This window comes from Octopus bimaculoides, chromosome 4 (genome assembly GCF_046866305.1).
Source record: "Octopus bimaculoides isolate indiv1 chromosome 4, ASM4686630v1, whole genome shotgun sequence".
NCBI lineage: Eukaryota > Metazoa > Mollusca > Cephalopoda > Octopoda > Octopodidae > Octopus > Octopus bimaculoides.
This window is the reverse complement of record NC_142931.1, coordinates 19,581,091-19,600,811: the sequence shown is the minus strand read 5'-3', so window position 1 is coordinate 19,600,811 and position 19,721 is coordinate 19,581,091. Positions and strand designations below refer to the sequence as shown.

Below are 19,721 nucleotides of genomic sequence, written 5' to 3'. Positions count from 1 at the left end.
AACCTAGGTACTTTACTGATGCTTATGGAATCTGGAAGGATAAAAAACAAAAATCAACCTTGATAAGATTTGAACTAGGAACCATAAAGGGACATAATTAAATATGACAAAGCATTTTCTTTGATGCTCTACCAACTCTGTATCTATCATCCTAAATATATTGATTGTAATAAAATGTCAATTACCCTTGAAATATAGTATTGGCAGTGAATTGACAGAACCATGAAAAGTGCCAGATAGAATGCCTTTTAGTATTTATCCCGCCTTTCTGTATTCTGAGTTCAAATACTGCCAAGGTCAACTTTGCTTCATCATTTTAGGGCTGATAGCAAAATGCCAGTCAAGGATGGTGAATTGGCAGAACTGTTGGAAGGTCACAACGTTAGACATGATGCCCTGTGGTATCTGTTCTGACTCTATAGACTCTGAGTTCAATTCCCATTATGGTCTACTTGGCTGGAAGATTTAAGCCATCATTTAATCTTAGACCACCACTTGGCACCTTGATCACCTTTAGTGGAATCTGCTCTGATGTAATCATTGGGGCCAGGTCTTTTGAGGATATCTTCCTCCTGCTAGTCTCAGAGGCCTTGTAAAGAGTCCTGGATATTGCCTTTAAAATCAAATCAAATATTGTAATGTTCTTTGTTAAAGGATAATGCATTTTTATCTTACTTTTGGTTCTTTTTAACAATCTACTCTTAACCCTGTCATTAAGACTTAAATTACTTATAATCACTGGTATGTATGAGAATACAAAGTGGCACTCATTACTGAATGTTGTCTTGTACTCTTAGCTGAAACAGCTGTAAGCTAATCTAGTTTTATTAATTTCTGTTTGCAGGAATTCCGCAAAGATGTTGACAGTGAACTAGCCACAAAAAATAAGCTGCTCTCAATTGTATTCCAACTTCAAGAACATCAACCTAATATCTTGAGTACTTTAAACATTAATATTGATACAATTAAAGTTCAGTGGGACAAACTACAACAAGATATCAGCTACACTGAGCAAATTCTCCACAGTGCTCAAATGGCACTAATGCCTTCCCGGCAAGCATTGCAAGAGCTTGATTTCTTTTTGAATAAGGTCAGCAAAGCCCTTTCTAGTGATGCTAAAAAGCAAATTAGTTTGCCTTCAAAGATCAGTCCAATGTTGAAAAAATATCAAGTAAGTCCATCATCTATTTTACTTTTCTTTAGACATTACTATGCAATCATCATCATCATCATTATAATTTGTCTTCCACGCTAGCATGGATTGGACAGTTTAGTAGGATCCACTGAGCTAGAAGACTGCATTGAGCTCTAGTGTTGGTTTTGGCATGGTTTCTATGGGTGGATGCCCTTCCTAATGCCAACTACTTTACAGTGTGTACTAAGTGCTTTTTTGTGACATCAGCACTAGTGAGGTCACCAAGTTACTCACAAAACAAAATAAAGACCCTCAACCAAGTGGGGTTGTAGTAAAGAGGGAGGTGGTATTATGTCAAGTGTTGAGAGGTTGAAGCATTACAGAGGGACAGGCACAAATGCCTTGCTATAAAGGAGATACATGATTACCACAAAAGAAGTATGCAGCTTCCCTGCAGGAGATGCATGGCAACTCGATAGTCTGTAAATTCTTTCATAATAATCTTTATTAATCCAACATTGTAATTAATATTTTGTTTATACTCATTAACATGAATTTAAAAAGAAAAAAAATTTTTGATATTTTTCTGACCATATCATTGGATATTCTTTTTCAAAGCGTTTTTTTTTAATGAATCTGATTAGTCTTCACATTTTTAAGTTTGAAAACTTGCACAAATATAGATTTATAATGAATGATGTGTCTCATTATTAATTTATAATTTCAGGGTTTCAAAATAGAACTTGAAAATAAACAGCTTACTTTGGATTTTGTTAACCATTGTGTGCTAAAACCATCAAATGAAGATTCCCCCAGTGCTCATGCTGAGAAGGCTGAATTTGCAGAAAAACTGTCTGATCTGAATGAACAGTGGAATAAAGTGAATGAGGAACTACTGGCAAATCTGACCATGTTAACAACACTTGTTGATAAATGGGAAGAATTTGAAAGTCTTCATCGAGATCTTGCTAACTGGCTTGTTGAATTAAATGACCGGATTAAAAAGCATGAGTTAATTGGCATGGAGGTAAATGTGAAGCACAGCATCAAAGAATGTCAGGTAAGTTAAACAGGAATGTTAATTGGAGGTATAGGCATGAAGCTGATGTAGTGAGACTTGGGGGTGGTGCTTCAGAACGTTCATAAATTTGTATGAGTAGCTGCTTATTGACTTCCATACGAGAACTTCATCTTAAACACCCAAAAGAATTAGATGAAATCCACAATAAAACATTCTCATATTGTATCAGAAATTCTATCTTTATGAATGAGCAGTTTTGTAAATTCATTTCTATTACTCTTAGATTATCAGACAAAGTGATGTTTCTTCTGAGTCTTTTTTCAGTCTGAGATCAAATTTCACTAAAGACAATATTGCCTTTCTGGAATCAATAAAATTTCGGGGTCACTTTAAACTTTAATCAACAAGATCCCATCCTAAATTTCAGACCTCAGGCTCATGTTACAAGCAATTGTTACTAATTTCCAACATAAGCACAAGGCCACAAATTTTGGAAGAAGGAGCAGTAATTTATATTAACCTTAGTATTTAATTTATTAATTATTAATAAATTTGCTACTTATCAATTTTAGTAAGATGTTCTTAATTATACTTTTACTTGCTCCAGTCATTGGACTGTGGCCATGCTGAGGCAGTACTTTGAAAGGTTTAGTTGAACAAATCAACCCCAGTACATTTTTGTAAGTCTGATACTTATCATATTGGCCTCTTTTGCTCAACTACTAGGAATTAGGAATGTAAACAAACCAACATCAGTTGTCAAGTGGAGATGGAGAGGACAAACACAAACACATACAGTTATATAAATACATATATACAACAGACCTCTTCATAGTTTCCACCAACTAAATCAACTCACAAGACATTGTTTCAGCCCTGGGCTATAGTAAAAGACATTTGCCTAGAGTGCTACACAGTAGGATTGAACCCCAAACCACATAGTTGCAAAGTGGGCTTGTTAACCACACAGCCATATCTGCATATAGTATAGGAAGAATCCTGGATGAAATTTACATTTTTTTTTTTTTTGTAAATTTTACATAATGCACTTTTTGGCATACTTTAACCCAAATTTAGCATTCAATTTAGAAAGAATAAACAAAATGTGTCTGTGTGAATGCATTTCTGAGCCAAAAGACATTAACAAATTTTATATCTAAAACTTAGCCACCTATATAATATAACATCTGTCACGTATTACATTATAATACAATTATATTTCGATTCTCTTAAGATTTCTAACATTTGTTAATAATTGAACTAGCAATTCACATTGATTTTATATTTTGCTCTTCTACTAAATATATATCTCGCATAATTTAATTCCAACAATATTCTTAGTTTATTTGTTGTTGTTGTTGTTGTTGTTGTAGGCACTTCATGAAAAATTGCTGTCTAAGGAAGCTGATGTTGAAAAATTAAAGCTGCTTGGAAATGAGTTGATGCAACTTAAACGTGCACCTTCAGGTAGCAAGAAAATAGTAAAGGAGAAGATTGACGGCACTGTGAAAGAATGGCAACAAACTAACAATCGCCTTACACAGCAGGAAAAATATCTGAATGACGTCAAAATCAAATGGAATGAATATTCTACTGAAAAGACATTGGTCCTTAACTTGTTAACAGAGCTGGAATACTATCTCGGTAGTAACAGCAGTTTAACTATTGGGGACTACCATACACTTAAGATACAAATCTCTAAATTGAAGGTAAAATTAATACATTCTTTTCATGTTGATCTTCCTCTCTATGTTGTCTAATATATTTGAATGTCAGATATTTAAACCTTATATCATCATTATTGCTGACGTGGGTTGGGCAGTTGACAGGATCCAGCAAGCTGCAAGACTATTCCAACCTCCAGTGTCAGCTTTACCAAGGTTTCTGTACGTGGATGCTTTCCTAATGCCAACCACTTTACAGCAGGTATCTGGTACATTTTTTCATACCACCAGCACTAGTGAGGTTGCCAAACAGCTTGCAAAATAGAAAGGAACAGGAAAAAGAGAGAAACAAAAGACTTCACTACTAAGTTGCAAGAGTATTTAAGAGGGAAAGATAGTTTTATGCCAGGTGTTGAAAGGTTAAAGTACGACAAAATATTATAAGCGCAAGTATGTTATATATAATTGTCAAAAGACTTTAGAATCATTTAACTTTCCATTTTCACCAGTTTCACAAAATATATTTCTCCTGAGGATAGGGGTAACACATAACATTTAAATTAATCAATTATGTACTTTAGTTTCATGGTTATATAAATTATGTTATATGGCTCTGAAACAGGTGTTAAACACAAAGTATGAATTATGTATGAAACTCACTGAGATAAAACAATTCTTGATAACCCTTTGATACTAGAAATAATTTTGTTCTAGTCAAAAGAACTCAGTATTATGAGTAAATTTTCATTTTATTTTTCCATATAATGTCTTCTCTTTACAGTCTCTTTCTGGTGAGATTCAACAAAAGGCTCCCAAACAAGAAAATCTAATTGCTGTTGCTACAGAGTTGCTCCAAATTTGTGAAGTTCCTGTGAAGCATGATATCCAAAACACCACAAGTAACATACAAAACAGGTTGGTTTCATAAAATGAGAGCATTATGATTTGTTAATTCATAATTTCTGTTTGTTTCATAATATTTACATCAACGAGATGGCTTTTGCATAATCAAATATATTAAGTTGAATAAACACACACACACATGCATATATGTATGGATATGTGTGTATGTATATAAAGAGAGAGAGAGAGGATGATCCATGTGATTTCACTATTATACACACACATGTATACAAAATGGTAAAGCCATTTATAGACCACCTTGTATATTGCAATTTTTTTAGTATTATTCATTCAAAGCTACACACACACACACACACACACTCACACATGCACACACACACACATACACATACACACACTCTCTCTCTCTATCGTTCTCTCACACACACACACACACATGTATATATTAGCCATGGCAAAAATGACAGAGGAGATCCCAAGAAATGTTTCAAAGACCACCTGAAATGCCAGCTCACTGAAACAGGGATAGACCCTACAGGGTGGGAAGGAATTATAGCACTGGGGGAGGTGTAGTGAGATTGCATCCAGACTGCTGCAAGCAATTTTGTGAAAACCAGAGCAACTACAGTGAATGAGAAAAACCAAAGACGGAAAGAGTTTGTCCTCACAACCTCCCTCTGATCAAAGCCTACATATTTTGCCTAATTATACCAGAGATTGTCTTTTACAGATCAGTTTACATTAGCATTTAAGGTCTTGCCTCTCTTCCTCATGGTCTTCTTCAGACACAAAAAACTGCCATCATGTCACATATATTTATATATATGTGTGTGTGTGTGTGTATGTATGTATATATGTATGTGTATATATATATATATATATGTATATATGTATGTGTATATATATTTGTGCGTATGTATATATATATATATATATATATATATATATATATATATATATATATATATATACATATATATACACGCACACACACATATATATATACATACATATAAAGCCTTTGACGACTTGGAGAAAGCCTTTGACAGGGTCCCCTGATCCCTTATCTGGTGGGCGATGCGGAAACTGGGAATTGACAAATGGTTAATAAGGGCTGTACAGGCCCTATACAGAGATGCCGTCAGTAGGGTTGGGATTGGAAATGAGTATAGTGAAGAATTCTGGATAGAAGTAGGGGTCCACCAAGGATCAGCCCTCAGCTCCCTCTTATTTGTCATAGTCCTCCAGGCAATAACAGAGGAATTCAAGACAGGTTGCCCCAGGAAACTCCTCTATGCTGATGATTTGGCCCTCATAGCAGAATCACTACCAGATCTACAGAAGAAACTTCAAGTTTGGAAGCAAGATTTAGAATCGAAAGGCTTTACAGTCAATGTTGCAAAGACCAAAGTTCTAGTAAGTAGGAAGGCAAACACATCACACACCCCTTCAAGTAGGTGGCCCTGCTTGATCTGTAGAAAAGGTGTAGGTAGAAATTCCATAAGATGTACCCAGTGTGAGCTATGGACACATAAGAAGTACAGCAACATCAAAGGAAGATTAGCCGGGAAGATTAGCTTTCACGTGCAGCAGATGTACAGGAGCAATAAACACCACAGATGCTAAACTAGAAGTAGTTGATAGCTTCCGCTACCTTGGTGACCAAGTCTGTAGTGGGGGTGGATGCTCAGAGAGTGTTACCACTAGAATAGGAATAGCCTAGGCAAAGTTCAGAAAGCTTCTACTCCTACTGGTGACAAAGGGCTTCTCGGTCAGAGTGAAAGATCGATTGTATGATGCATGTGTACGAACTGCCATGCTACATGGCAGTGAAACATGGGCCATGACTGCTGAAGACATGTGTAGGCTTGAAAGAAATGAAGCTAGCATGATCCACTGGATGTGTAATGTCAGTGTGCACACACAATAGAGTGTAAGTGCCCTGAGAGAAATGGTAGACATACGAAGCATCAGATGTGGAGTGCAAGAGAGACGTTTGCATTGGTATGGTCATGTACTGCGGATGGACGAGAAGAGCTGTGTCAAGAACTGCCACTTCCAAACAGTGGAAGGAATCCGGGGTAGAGGTAGATCCAGGAAGACATGGGATGAGGTGGTCAAGCATGACCTTCGAACATTGGGCCCCACAGAAGCAATGACAAAAGACCGAGACCTCTGGAGGTATGCTGTGACTGAGAAGCTCCGGCAAATAAAGTGAGTGCACAACTGTAACCTACACCAGTGTCGCATAACCAGCCCACTCAAAAGTACCTTGGATTGTAGGGTGACATGCCATGCTTGAGGAGACCTAATGAGTCAAGTACATCAACATCAGTAATATCAAAATCAAATCAATGGAAATTGTAGTTGTGAGCCCCATGCTGGTAGCATGTAAAAAGCACCATCCGAACGTGGCCGATGCCAGTGCCGTTGGCACATGAAAAGCACCATCTGATCGTAGTTGATGCCAGCTCCTTTGGCTCCTTCTGCCGGTGTCACATAAAAAGCACCCACTACACTCTCAGAGTGGTTGACATTAGGAAGGGCATCCAGCTGTAGAAACTCTGCCAATCGAACCATCCAACCCATGCCAGCATGGAAAACGGACGTTAAATGATGATGATGATATATATATATATCTTTGTGTAATGAAATAAGAAATTGTAAATTTTCTAGTATTATTTATTCACCGTTACACATGTTTCATTTCTCAATAGGAATTATAGAGTTTTACATGTTAGATAGACATGTGAAACTTTGTAATTCCTATTAGCAAATGAAACGTATGTAATGGTAAATAGATAATACAAAAAAAATTGCCAGTTTCATGCTTTGTTATATAATATCTCTACAAGTAATATTTCCTTAATTCTCAACTTTAATGTGTATTTTGAACTAAGATACAGCAGCAACTGAGACCACATATTAAATTGTAACAAAGAAATAAGCAGATGTGCTTCAAGAGGAAACAGCTAGAATTTGCCCCAACTACCTACACTATAAATTTTTATGTATATTTTTATGTCCATTTGAATTGGTCTTTAATTCATTTTTTTTTTTTTTTCATCAGGTGGAAGACTTTAACAGCTGAGTTGCAAGATCGAGCGAAGTTTCTGGAACAATGTCTGGATATGTGGAGGGCTTATGATGACAAATATTTGTACTTTAGCCAGGAAATGGCTCAAATTGAGAAATCTTGGGATGAATTAGCACAGAGTTGTGCTGATGATGGTCAACTGAAGACTAACCTAAATAGAATCGAGGTACTGTTGTACAAACCTTTTGAACATCCTTATACTTCTCTGTATTGTAACATGAATAATCTTCTGTTGTTTTGTAAAACATTTAGTTATTTTGTGCCCCAAGGTCATCCTTGATTTGTTAACACTTATGATCAAAAGTTTTCCAAGCCATATTTTATTCAGGTACAAACATATCCAGGTATGCATTATCTCATATGACATTTTAGTTTTAAGTGGTAGGTAAAGTCTAGTTTAAGAAATAATTAACAATTATTTCTAGTATATCAATTGATCAATTTCAACACCCTTGTTAATTTGTATTGTGTTTCGTTTTACTGATAGTCATATCCTTTCAGCAAAGCGCTTATGGTTTGTGTAAGAGGTGTTTCTTTACAACAAAGGCTTGGTTCATATTAGATTTAGTTTCACTGATTGGTATTTTTCTTGTCAACACATTAGAAGCTCTTAAGTAAACATTGACATGTGAGACCATGAATTCATATACTAATTCCGTATAATGGCCAGCTCTTGAAGTGTGCATCATGGACCTTAACCTGTAAAAGACTTTTCTGAATTGTCCATGTTTTATTCCTTGGGATATTCTGTAGTCATAGCCCCCACCCCTTGCTCTATTCTACTTCTGTCCATTTTACTACATTTCAGCAAGTTCTCCTCAATGAACTTCTAGACTAAATACTACCCTCCCCCACCACTCTAGACCCAACACCAAATGTATTTCTTCAGATGATGACAAAAGGATAATAAATAGACCCCTTCTGTAGACAAAGGCTAATTCAGTCTTCATTGCCCCATTCAGGTGACGCCTACAGGCTAAGGGTTGAAATGACTGTGGCCTTGAGATACTTGATGAAGATACAGAAGACTTTCTGACAATGCAGCTTTTTTACTCTCCATCAGGAAACAGAACTTGCTTAGGACAAAGTATCTATGATGTTTATTTCATCTTCTCAGTACTTCATCTCTTAGCTTCCTTTCCTAGTTTACCCTGCCTCATTTACCTGGTATTCAGAGTAAATAGCCCTTCTGAGACTACCCCTAGTTCTATGATACAAACTTCAAAGTGATCCAAACTAAAACTTTCTTTTAAAATTTCATGTTAATCTATGCTTCCAACACCATTTTGATAATGGCAACAAATATTTTTATTAAATTCTTTATTATTTTCAAAATCAATTGAAACAAAGACAGTTTATTTTAGCAGAAAATACGGTCACCAAAGGGTTAAACATATTTACCCTCACCTACTTATTCTTCTCTGTTGAAGACTCTGAAAAGCCATCTGTCCCTCCTTCTTCTTTTTCTTGCTAATAAAAGAATATGTTGGATTATTGTTTCTGTACAATGTGTCATTTTATGATTCAGTTTAATCACTTCTCTGTGTTCTTAAAGGTGAGAAAAATCTATAATCTCATTAAATGTATGATTTTGTAAAATTCAAAATGAATTGAAAAGAAATCAATGTTTTCAGCCTCATGATACTGTAGTGAAGATATTTGTCGCCAGCAAGCTGCTACCATTGGTTTTTATGTATAATATAATAATTAAACAGCACCTTTTAATGTACATACTTTAGATGATCATATAAAGAAATAGGTCCTGGTTCCACTTTATAATTGATGCTTTCGTTGCCAAGAAGAGCATCCATTAATAGAACAGCTTCTGGAAATATGCTCATAAAACCATTATTTCAGTTATTATCTTTGTTGTTGTATTTTTTATGATGTTGATGACAGCAGGTGTAACGAGGATGATGAATATGTTGACTTCAAAGATGCCAGTGATTATGGAAACTAGAAGCATTGAAAGAACAATATTTTGATATTTAATCACACCATCCATAATGACAGTATCAATTATTAACCTCCATGTTGCAGCTTTTCTTCACATTATTCTTGTGTAAATGTAATAATGGATACATTATTCAGTTAAATATCATTTGTAATATATTCATCTTGCAGGAATTGCAAACTGCTTTGGATGCATTCCAGTCAAAACTACCAGAGTTATATCAGCTGAGTGATGAAATGGGACCTAAACTTGATGCGGTATCCATAGTGAGCATGACCTCTCGTCAAACTGCACTGGAGCAACGGCTTTTGTTGCTGAGACATTCAGCTGACAAACTAAGCCGTCAAATCTCTGACAATTTATTCCAGTACAAACGCTTTGAACAACTGATGGAGACTATAAACTGTTTCCTTCAGAAAGCAAGTGATACCCTCACTAACCGACCCAGTCAGTCAGCAAGCGAAGATATTGTTACAAAAGACAGTTTCATACAGTTTAAAGAACTTCTCATTGAGTTTAATATAAATGCTCCATTGTTGGATAGCCTCAATGAGCTCGGCTACAGAATGGTTTTGAGTGATAATTCTATTCAAGAACTACAAGAATTAAATCACAAGTGGTATCAACTAAAATCACAGACGGTAGAACTTTGTCATAGTTTGCAAGATAATGTTCTACTCCAGCAAGATTTTACTGAAAAATGTTCTTTGTGGATGGCATACCTTGCTCAAATTGAAAATGAACTTGCAGTTGAAATCCAAGGAAATTTAGAACAACTCGTTGATCAACAGAAAAAATATCAGGTAATGAACTTTACCATCTAATTTCTCTACAGCAGTTGGAATTTATTGAAGCTGTTATTTCATTATTTTAAGGCAGCAAAATTTATACATCTATCCATTAAATGCTGAGTTTGTTTTACAATTTTACATGTTGTTAACTTATCAGTATTTCAAAGGAAATCTTTTTAACCCTTTAGTATTAAGATTATTCTGTCAAATGTGATGCTTATTTTTTTAAATGACAGTGTAGAGTAGGTCTGAGAGGCCAGATCTAGCCAGTTTGAACATAGTAGGTACAATATTTGGGCCAGATATGGTCAGTTTAAAATGCTAAATGGATAAGGGATGTAATGATTAGTTATGAATCCATTTGACGCTCCAGGCATTAAGATGTGTCTTGAAATAATATATGTTACTCTAAATATATCTCAGAAAATAGCTACAGTTTCTATTTTGAGTTTATATTGTTATATCAGGAATGAAATTTACTGTCAAAACATTGGTTCAAGCAATTCATATGATGATCCATATTTTTGGTATCCCTCCAACTTGTATTTGTTTAAAACAATGGCTATAAATATATATTACAAAATCTAAGAGTCAGATATTATGGAAAACAGTAATATAATATCTATAGACAGCCAGGCAAAATGAGTTTAGATGAAGTGATTATCATTTTTTCTTAGCAGTTAATTTTGACCTCTGATATTAAAGTACATCCAGCTATCTATTGGATCACCGAAACACAACTAAAGGTTTTCCTGTTTGTAGTGAACAGTTGTTTTATATTACTGTCTTTGTTTTTCTGAACATCATTATCATGCGTAAATAAAGTTCTCTTGTTGATGCAATAAACCAAATCGATAGCCATTTTTCTGAACTAAGAATTACCCAATAGCATGTACCTTGCTTCCGCTAATTGGTTTAGGTGTCGGTGGTAGTCACAAGCAGACATAAACACTCTCTCTTCCCTTTCCAACCCTTGACCTAGTGGAACATCCTGGATATGACAGCTGAAGGGAGAAAGAATTGCACCAGCGAAGTAGATTCAATCAGAATGAAACGAAATGCATTGCCAAAGGTCACAACGTACTAGTCAATCAAAGAATTGAACCCATGATCTCATACTCATAACTCAACAACCCTAACCACTAGACCAAGATGAAATAATCCTCCCTTGGTATGGCTTAATATTCTCAGAACTCGCTCTTAAAATATAGTTTTATTTAAGCAGTATTACTTAAGCATCACAGGGGAGGATGTACTGGCGCTCTGCCAGTTATGATGACAAGTGTTCCAGTTGATCTAATCAATGTAATAGTTTCCTCATAAAGTTAACATGTAAGTGACTGAGCACTTCACAGACACACATACCCTTTATGTAGTTCTCAAGGAGATTTAACATGACACAGAAAATGACAAGGCTGGCCCTTTGATTTATAAGTACATCTCATTTTAACCAGCTGAGTGGACTGGAGTAACATGAAATGAAATCCCTTGCTCAATAACACAATGTGCCACTGGGAAACAAACTCATGATCTTACAATCATGAGCCAAGTACCGTAACCACTAAGGTACATGCCTTCACAGGTAAGATGTAGAAAGTAATTTGTTGGTGTTGCAAATTTGCAGTCCAGGTTCAATTACTGGTACCAGCTACTATACTAAACTACCCAGAGAAAGCAACAAAACACCTGTAAATTCTTAGCATGATATGACAGTGTTGCTTGGCTCGGTGGTTAGAACGTTGGGCTCACAATCATGAGGTAGTGAGTTTGATTTCCAGACCGGGTTGTGTGTTGTGTTCTTGAGCAAGACACTTTATTTCATATTACTCCAGTTCACTCAGCTGTAGAAATTAGTTGTGACATCACTGGTGCCAAGCTGTATAAGTCTTTGCCGTTCCCTTGGATAACATTGGTGGTATGGAGACAGGGGGCTGGTATGCATGGGTGACTGCTGGTCTTCCATAAACAACCTTGTGCCTTGGAGGGGAATTTTTTTCTAGGCGCAGTCCTATGGTCATTCATGACCGAAAGGGGTCTTTACTCTTTTATAGAAATCAGTAATCTTAAAATGTATATGAATGTAAAGAAATGGAAATTTGGTATTAGAAAGAGCATGTAACTACAAAATAGCTTCTCTGTTAAATAATGTAACTTTCTAGGTTAGAAAAATTTCTCTAATTTATTTCTCATTGAAAAGAAAGATAAGATGTGCCTCAGGTCAATGAATGACCTCTGGTGATTCTCTTGATAAGCACTAAATGGTTGCTGTGAGAATTTCAGAGAAAAATACAAATCTGGTTTCCTATTGCCTTCTTTCAGGTGTTTTATAGGACATCATCTTCTTAGCTTCAATAACTTTTGAAAGAGAACAAAAGAGAGAGAGAGAGAAGACGGGAAAATCAACACTAGTACTTGACTGGTACTTTATACATAAAGCAGCCAGTATGCTCTGTAAAGTGGTTGGTGTTGGGAAGAGTATCCATCCATAAAAACCATGCCAAAACAGACAATTAAAACCTGCTGTAGCTCTCCAGCATGCCAGCTCCTGTCAAAATGTCCAACCCATGCCAGCATGGAAAATGGATGTTAAATGATGATGATAATGATGACAATGATGATGACTCTGAAAAGATGAAGGGCAAAGTTAATCTGGCAGGATTTGAACTCGGAGTATAGAGATCTAGAACAAATAACATGAGCTGATGTTCTGCCAACTCTACCAATTCACTACCTTTAACCCTTTTGGCACAAAATTCCTGTGTTAAAGTGATCTAAATTACAACCTTCCAAGAAAATTTCATATTAATTTATGTCCCAAACATCTGTTTAGTAATGGCAAAATTATTTTCATAATATTCAAACTTAATTAAAGCAATGTATTTCAACAGAAATATGGCAACATAGGGGTTAAAGATAGAAAAAAGAAATGGCTTAAAAGTTGAGGTGAATCATTGATTTTAATGATTTAATTTAATAAAGAGAAACTTTAACCTTTTGTATTTCTAACAAACCTTGTATGTATATTTGTGTTATGCAGACATTAAAGTCAGAACTGGTCAACAAACAGCAAATACTTCATGCTATTATTGCTGATGGACAGAAAATGCAGAAACTTGGAGAATCTGGCAACACAGATTTTGAACAAAATTTAAGTTTATTATCTGAGCAGTGGCACAATGTGGTGAAACGAATCAACCAAAAAGTGAACACGGTGGATAGTTTGATCAGTCTATGGAAAAATTTCAATGAACAAAGCAACAAGTTCCACAACTGGTTAAGTGATCAGCAAACCAGCATGGAGGTTCTTGGTAGTGATGTAACATCAATGAGACGTATTCGTAATGATATCCAGAAACTGAAAGTAATTAAAGCTAATCATTTTTATACCTTTTACCTTATATTTATTTCAGTCATGGTACTTGGTACTTGTTCTATCAGTCTCTTTTACTGAACCACTAAGTCAAGGGAACATAAATAAATGAACACCAATTGTTAAGTAGTGGAGGAAGAATAAACATAAACACACCCACATACATTATCTATCTATCTATCTATCTATCTATCTTCATATATATATATATATATATATAAATGCATACACACACACACACACACACATAAATACATACTTATATATATTTTATTTGTGACTTGTTTTAGGCTGCAGCTATCCTGAGGCACCACCTTGGAAAATTTTTAGTCAAATGAATCGACCGCAGTACTTTGTTTATAAGCTGATTACTTATTCTATCAGTATCTTTTGCTAAACCACTAAGTTTATTTACTGTGAGAAGTTCTTCAGTATAACATTTTGAGCAATTGCTCTTTATCTGAGGCTGAGAAAACTTTACTATTGATTCATTTTTGCCAAAATAGACAATCACCAGTTTCCTCAAATGGTAGATTTAACAATGCTCAATATAAATCTATAATGTTACAACTGAAGCGATCATAGCCTCCATATGTTGACTATTAATAATTTTTACCCATAATGGTTTTCTCATTCTTCAGAAATTTGTTTGTTTTTATTTCAATACAGTATCGGTGAATAAATGACAGTAAAGGAACATCCATCAGTCTCAGCAATGAGGATTCAGTTGTCTGATTAACTGAGATACATTCTCAATGACTTAGTGTATAAGTTGCTGATAATTCAATAGACATGTGTACCATTAACTTAATGCTAGGGCAGAATCAGCATAGCAAAGCTGTACATTTGAACCACAGGTATAATGCATCCAATGGGCTTCTGCACAATTTCTATCTACCCACTTTAACTCACAAACTTGAATTGACCTGAGGCAATGACAAAAATGATTGTTCAAATACCATGTGGGTTTGTATTGAGCCCAAGGTCTTGTGATTACAAAGCAAACTCTGTACCCATTTGGCCATGCCCCATCCATATATCATAGCTGATAGCTACTTATAAAAGACAGGAAAGAAGTTCATATTCCACTGAAGTTTAACAAAACATAGAAGTTATGTTGATTTTTTTCTTTCTTTTTTTAATCTTGTACTGTGTTATTATTTCCTAACATGTTCCAAGATGACATTTTCTTAAATCTTGAGCTATACTATATAAAAAGGAAAAATTTCATACGATGTGGTATGACATTATTATATTACCTCAGTTTTTACTACAAGTTAAGTTAACCAATCAATGAAATGGGTCAACTGGAATATTTTTGTGTTCGCCCATACATATTAAATAAGTTATGTATGAAGCTCATAGATAAAGTTAAAACTCTGCAGAAAAAAAACCTCAAATAGTTCCTGATTTTCAAAATAGGACATTGGTTTTATGTGCTTCAAAATAAGTGACCAAATTTATTTATTAGTGTGTTAACCATGTGTTAACTTCTTAGATTAAAACATAAGAAAAGTATTTGGCAAAGTTACCTAAATACTTTCTTAGATGTATTCATGCATTTAGTATACACGTTATTTGATAGTAGGTCAAATTTTCACAATATCATTTGCTATCCACTCCCAACCACTGAAAAATTAAGAACTGGTTACTTTCTCTATTATTTGAACACTTAAAACAGAGGTAAGTAGATTCTGTAATCTTCAGCTTCTGGGTGTTGACTCTCAAAACTTAGTAATTTAAAATCTATAAGAAAATCTTAGTATTTACTAACAATTTTCAATCTCTTAAAAATATTTTCTTCTGTGAAATTTCAAAGAAAAATTAGTTCCCACCCACTCTGTATTTATTTGTCTCTGTTTTTCTTACTTTCTTTGTATGTTTTGACGTACCCAATTCTATTTATCTCTCTATAGTTTTTACAGTCATATACTGAGCCATGTTTGCATACACACATACACACAAACTTTGCTTTTGAAAAGCTAAAAACAAAAAAATTAGATGTTTATTATTTGTTTAATTTATTTAATATGTTTCATTAAATTTATTTTTTTCCCCCTTACACCTTCTTTCTTTCTTTCTTTCTTTCTTAGAATATTCAAAACGAGTTCAAGTTACAAGAAGATCGTTATGAGTTACTGCATAAAGATGGCCAGAAGTTGCTGCAATATATGGATGGAAATTCTGCAGAGGAATTAAAAGCAAATTTGAGACAACTTGAACAAAAACGCCAAAATATTCTTAAAATACTTTCAGAACAAATGGCGAAATCTCAGGATGCCGCTAAGAAGCATGATTTCTGTGAGAAAGAATTAGAAGATTTGTTTGCATGGCTTAAAGACATCAGAAAGATTACAACCAAACCTTTACCAACATCATATGCTGACTTAGAAGCTGAAGACCAGCAGTGCAAGGTACTTAATTATTTAATTTCAGATATTACAATTGGTAACTAGAATGGAATGTTTATAGATTCTGATATCATATCTCTGTTGATAACTGGAAGGAAATATTTATATACTCTGCTAACATATGTTTTTGGGCATTCCTGTAGTCATGCTTAAAAGGTAACAGAACTTATGATGACTACATTAGTGAGATACTCATCTTTTACTTACAGTCTGTATAGTCATCGGTTAAGTTATTGTCATCTCATGAAGGTGCATGGTTTAATGGTTCAGGCATTCGGCTCACAATTGTAAGGTTGTGTGTTCAGTTCCCAGCTACGTATTGTATCCTTAAGCAAGATACTTTATTTCATGTTGCTCCACTCCACACAGCTGGCAAAAATGAATAATACCTGTATTTCAAAGGGCCAACCTTGTCACATTCTGTGCCATGCTGAATCTCCCTGAGAACTACATTCAGGGTGAGCATGTCTGTGGGGTGCTCAGCCACTTGCACTTTAATTTCTCAAGCAGGCTATTCCGTTGATCGGAACTGAAATACTTGTGATCATAACTAACAGAGTGCCTGTTATCTTTTTTATATATTGTCACCTCTGAGAGTCAATGAGGGATTCTCCAGGTACTTCCTGAGACTGCGAGAAGGAGCAGACAAATCTCACTCAAATTACATTCTCACCATCTTGAAAACGAAAGGGCACTTTCTTTGGTTAATGTTGTGTTAGGTATCTAGGGAAAAAGGATGGGATAGTCATGGCTGCAAGGTCTTTGATCATAGGTCTGCTCTGTCAGCGTTGATCTGGGGTTAAAAAAAAAAATTAAATTACACCAGCTACTAAAGGAATACTAACACAAGTGTTTCATAAAAATGTCTAATTTTAACTTGTCTGGTAACCTTTGAAAATATTGATTCAATAAATGCGTGTGTGTGTGTTATGTTTGGATGCACCTATACACACACGCACAAGCACACACACATGTATTGTTGAAGGCACTTTTGTGGTATTAAGGTTTGCTTATGAAGCACATGGTATTGGGCTTAGTCCTATAGCATAATAGCTTGGGCAACTCTCTTGTATTATAATCCTGAGCCAACAAAAACCTTGAAAATGGATCTGGTAAATGGAAACTGAAAAGAAGTCTATCATATATATATATATATACATATATATATATATATATATATATATATATATATATATACATATATATATATATATATATATATATATATATATATATACATATATATATATATATATATATATAGAGAGAGAGAGAGAGATACATATATGTGTGTGTGTGTTTACATATAATACATACATACACACACATATGGGGAAGAGGGGCATTGGTGTCTTGTCTTGATATTGTTTAAAAATTATAATGAGTGTAAGCATCATGCTAGCCATGTCATTCATTTCTAGTCTTTTTGTGGAAATATGTCCCAGTACAGAAAAATATTAACTTGCTTGGAAACAAGTGAGAGTTGGTGGCAGGAAGGGCATCCAACTGTAGAAATTCTCACTCATACAAGCATGGAAAAGTGGATATGTGTGTGTTTGTTTATATTTGTGCTTCTCTAAAAATTATCTATAGGTTGTGACTCACTGACTTTGCACATCTAAAAATATATGCTATAAGATATCCCTTACGTGGACAAGGTAAAAGGATATGGGTATAAAATTTTATAATATCAGGTGAAAAGAATTCTAGAATAGTGAGATTAAAAGGAAGAGAAATATAGTTTTGTAGAACAACGCCTCAGTAGATAAGTTATAAGTCCAGATACTTCTTGATACCACTTCGTATCTTAGATAATTAATCTTGTTTTGTAATTAGTGTGTTTTCTTTATTTATTTAACCATTTCTTTATCTAACCTTTCTTGCAGGACACTCTGCTTGCGGTGGCCTCATATGATGACAGGTACCAAATATTGTTTACAAATGTGAACCGATTAAACAATGTTTTACAACCAGAAGATGTCAGTCTTCTCCAGCAGAGAATGAAGCTTCTTGATAAACAATGGATGGATGTCTGTATGGAAATTGATGTTCGGATTCTGCAGATCACAGACAGTTTGGGCAGATGGAAACAACTAAAGGTAGACATCGACAACTTCTGTCAATCTTGTGAAAAGACAGAACACAGGATTTTGTCAATGAATAGTGTTACTATTGAAACTATGCTGGAAAAACTTGAAAAGGTAGGAAATTTATCTTTGTTTGGTTGTTAAACATTTATATATTTTTTATTTAATATTTTTACTTTTATCATTTTTTTTCATTATTATTTGAAAGTATGAAGTGTAAGCACCTATATTGTAAATCGCTCTTCTTCAGTGGACGACAGAGAAAATGGAGTGAATTTAGTAATTCTTGTTCAGTGTGAGTTATAACACATTGGTAGTGGAAGGAAGACTCTGAGAATAAAGTATTTCTGGAAGGAGGAAGCAGTTAGGAAGAAGTAATCATCATCATCATCATCATTTAATGTTCACTTTTCCATGCTTCCATGAGTCAGACAGAACTTGTTGAGGATGGAATGAGCTTCCTGTCATTAACTCTCACTTGCTTCTAAGCAAGGTAATTTCTCCCATGGCCAGTCATGTGTGTTTCTTTTGTCTTTTGTTTGTTTGTTTGGAAAACGGGAAACAAATGACATCACTTACATGACAATGATGTTTGGTATCAGTCCAAATGTACAGTCAAACACACACACATATAGATATGATGTTGATGTTATGTTTACATTTTCAGTGAACATTATGCTCCATAGCTCTGCACTCATAAAGTGCTGGAATAAAAACTACCTTACTTGTAAATCAGGAAAGGACTGGCAACAAGATGGGCATCCAGCCAAAAAAATTCTGCCTCAGATTAGAACCCAAACTGTTCCAGCATAGAAAATTGAGCAGATTAGAATAAATACTTAGAAAGATGTTGTATATATAACTTTAAAAAAAGATAGCCACTGATACTGGATTTGTTCTCTCAAGCCTATGCATGTCCTGTCACAGCCCATGTTTCACTGCCAAACAGCTATGCTACATGGCAGTGAAACATGGGCCGTGACAGCCGAGGACATGTGTAGGCTTGAAGGAGATGAAGCCAGTATGCTTCACTGGATGTGCAATGTCAGTGTGCGTGTTCAACAGAGTGTAAGCATATGTTAGGCATAAGAGGCATCAGATGTGGCGTGCAAGAGAGACAACTGCACTGGTATGGTCATGTGATGTGTATGGATGAGAACAGCTGTTTAAAGATGTGCCGATCTCTAACTGTGGAGGGAACCTGTGATAGAGGTAGATTCAGAAAGACATGGGACGAGGTGGTGAAAATTGATCTTTGAACTTTGGGTCTCACAGAGGCAATGACTAGTGACGAGACCTTTGGTGATATGCTGTACTTGAGAAAACC

At 35.0% G+C, this 19,721-nt stretch overlaps 1 protein-coding gene across 9 annotated transcripts in view; it reads left to right on the top strand.

The window, feature by feature from the left end:
- LOC106881484 (muscle-specific protein 300 kDa) overlaps positions 1 to 19,721 on the top strand; it is an 815,448-nt gene that overhangs the window by 703,989 nt on the left and 91,738 nt on the right. For all 9 annotated transcript variants that reach the window (XM_089350452.1, XM_014931925.3, XM_089350453.1 and 6 more), the window contains 9 exons: positions 845 to 1,171; positions 1,863 to 2,195; positions 3,530 to 3,865; positions 4,602 to 4,735; positions 7,755 to 7,947; positions 9,906 to 10,538; positions 13,564 to 13,887; positions 15,990 to 16,310; positions 18,194 to 18,508. In XM_089350452.1, the coding sequence (XP_089206578.1) occupies positions 845 to 1,171; positions 1,863 to 2,195; positions 3,530 to 3,865; positions 4,602 to 4,735; positions 7,755 to 7,947; positions 9,906 to 10,538; positions 13,564 to 13,887; positions 15,990 to 16,310; positions 18,194 to 18,508 (2,916 nt within the window). The remainder of the gene's footprint in view (positions 1 to 844; positions 1,172 to 1,862; positions 2,196 to 3,529; positions 3,866 to 4,601; positions 4,736 to 7,754; positions 7,948 to 9,905; positions 10,539 to 13,563; positions 13,888 to 15,989; positions 16,311 to 18,193; positions 18,509 to 19,721) is intronic.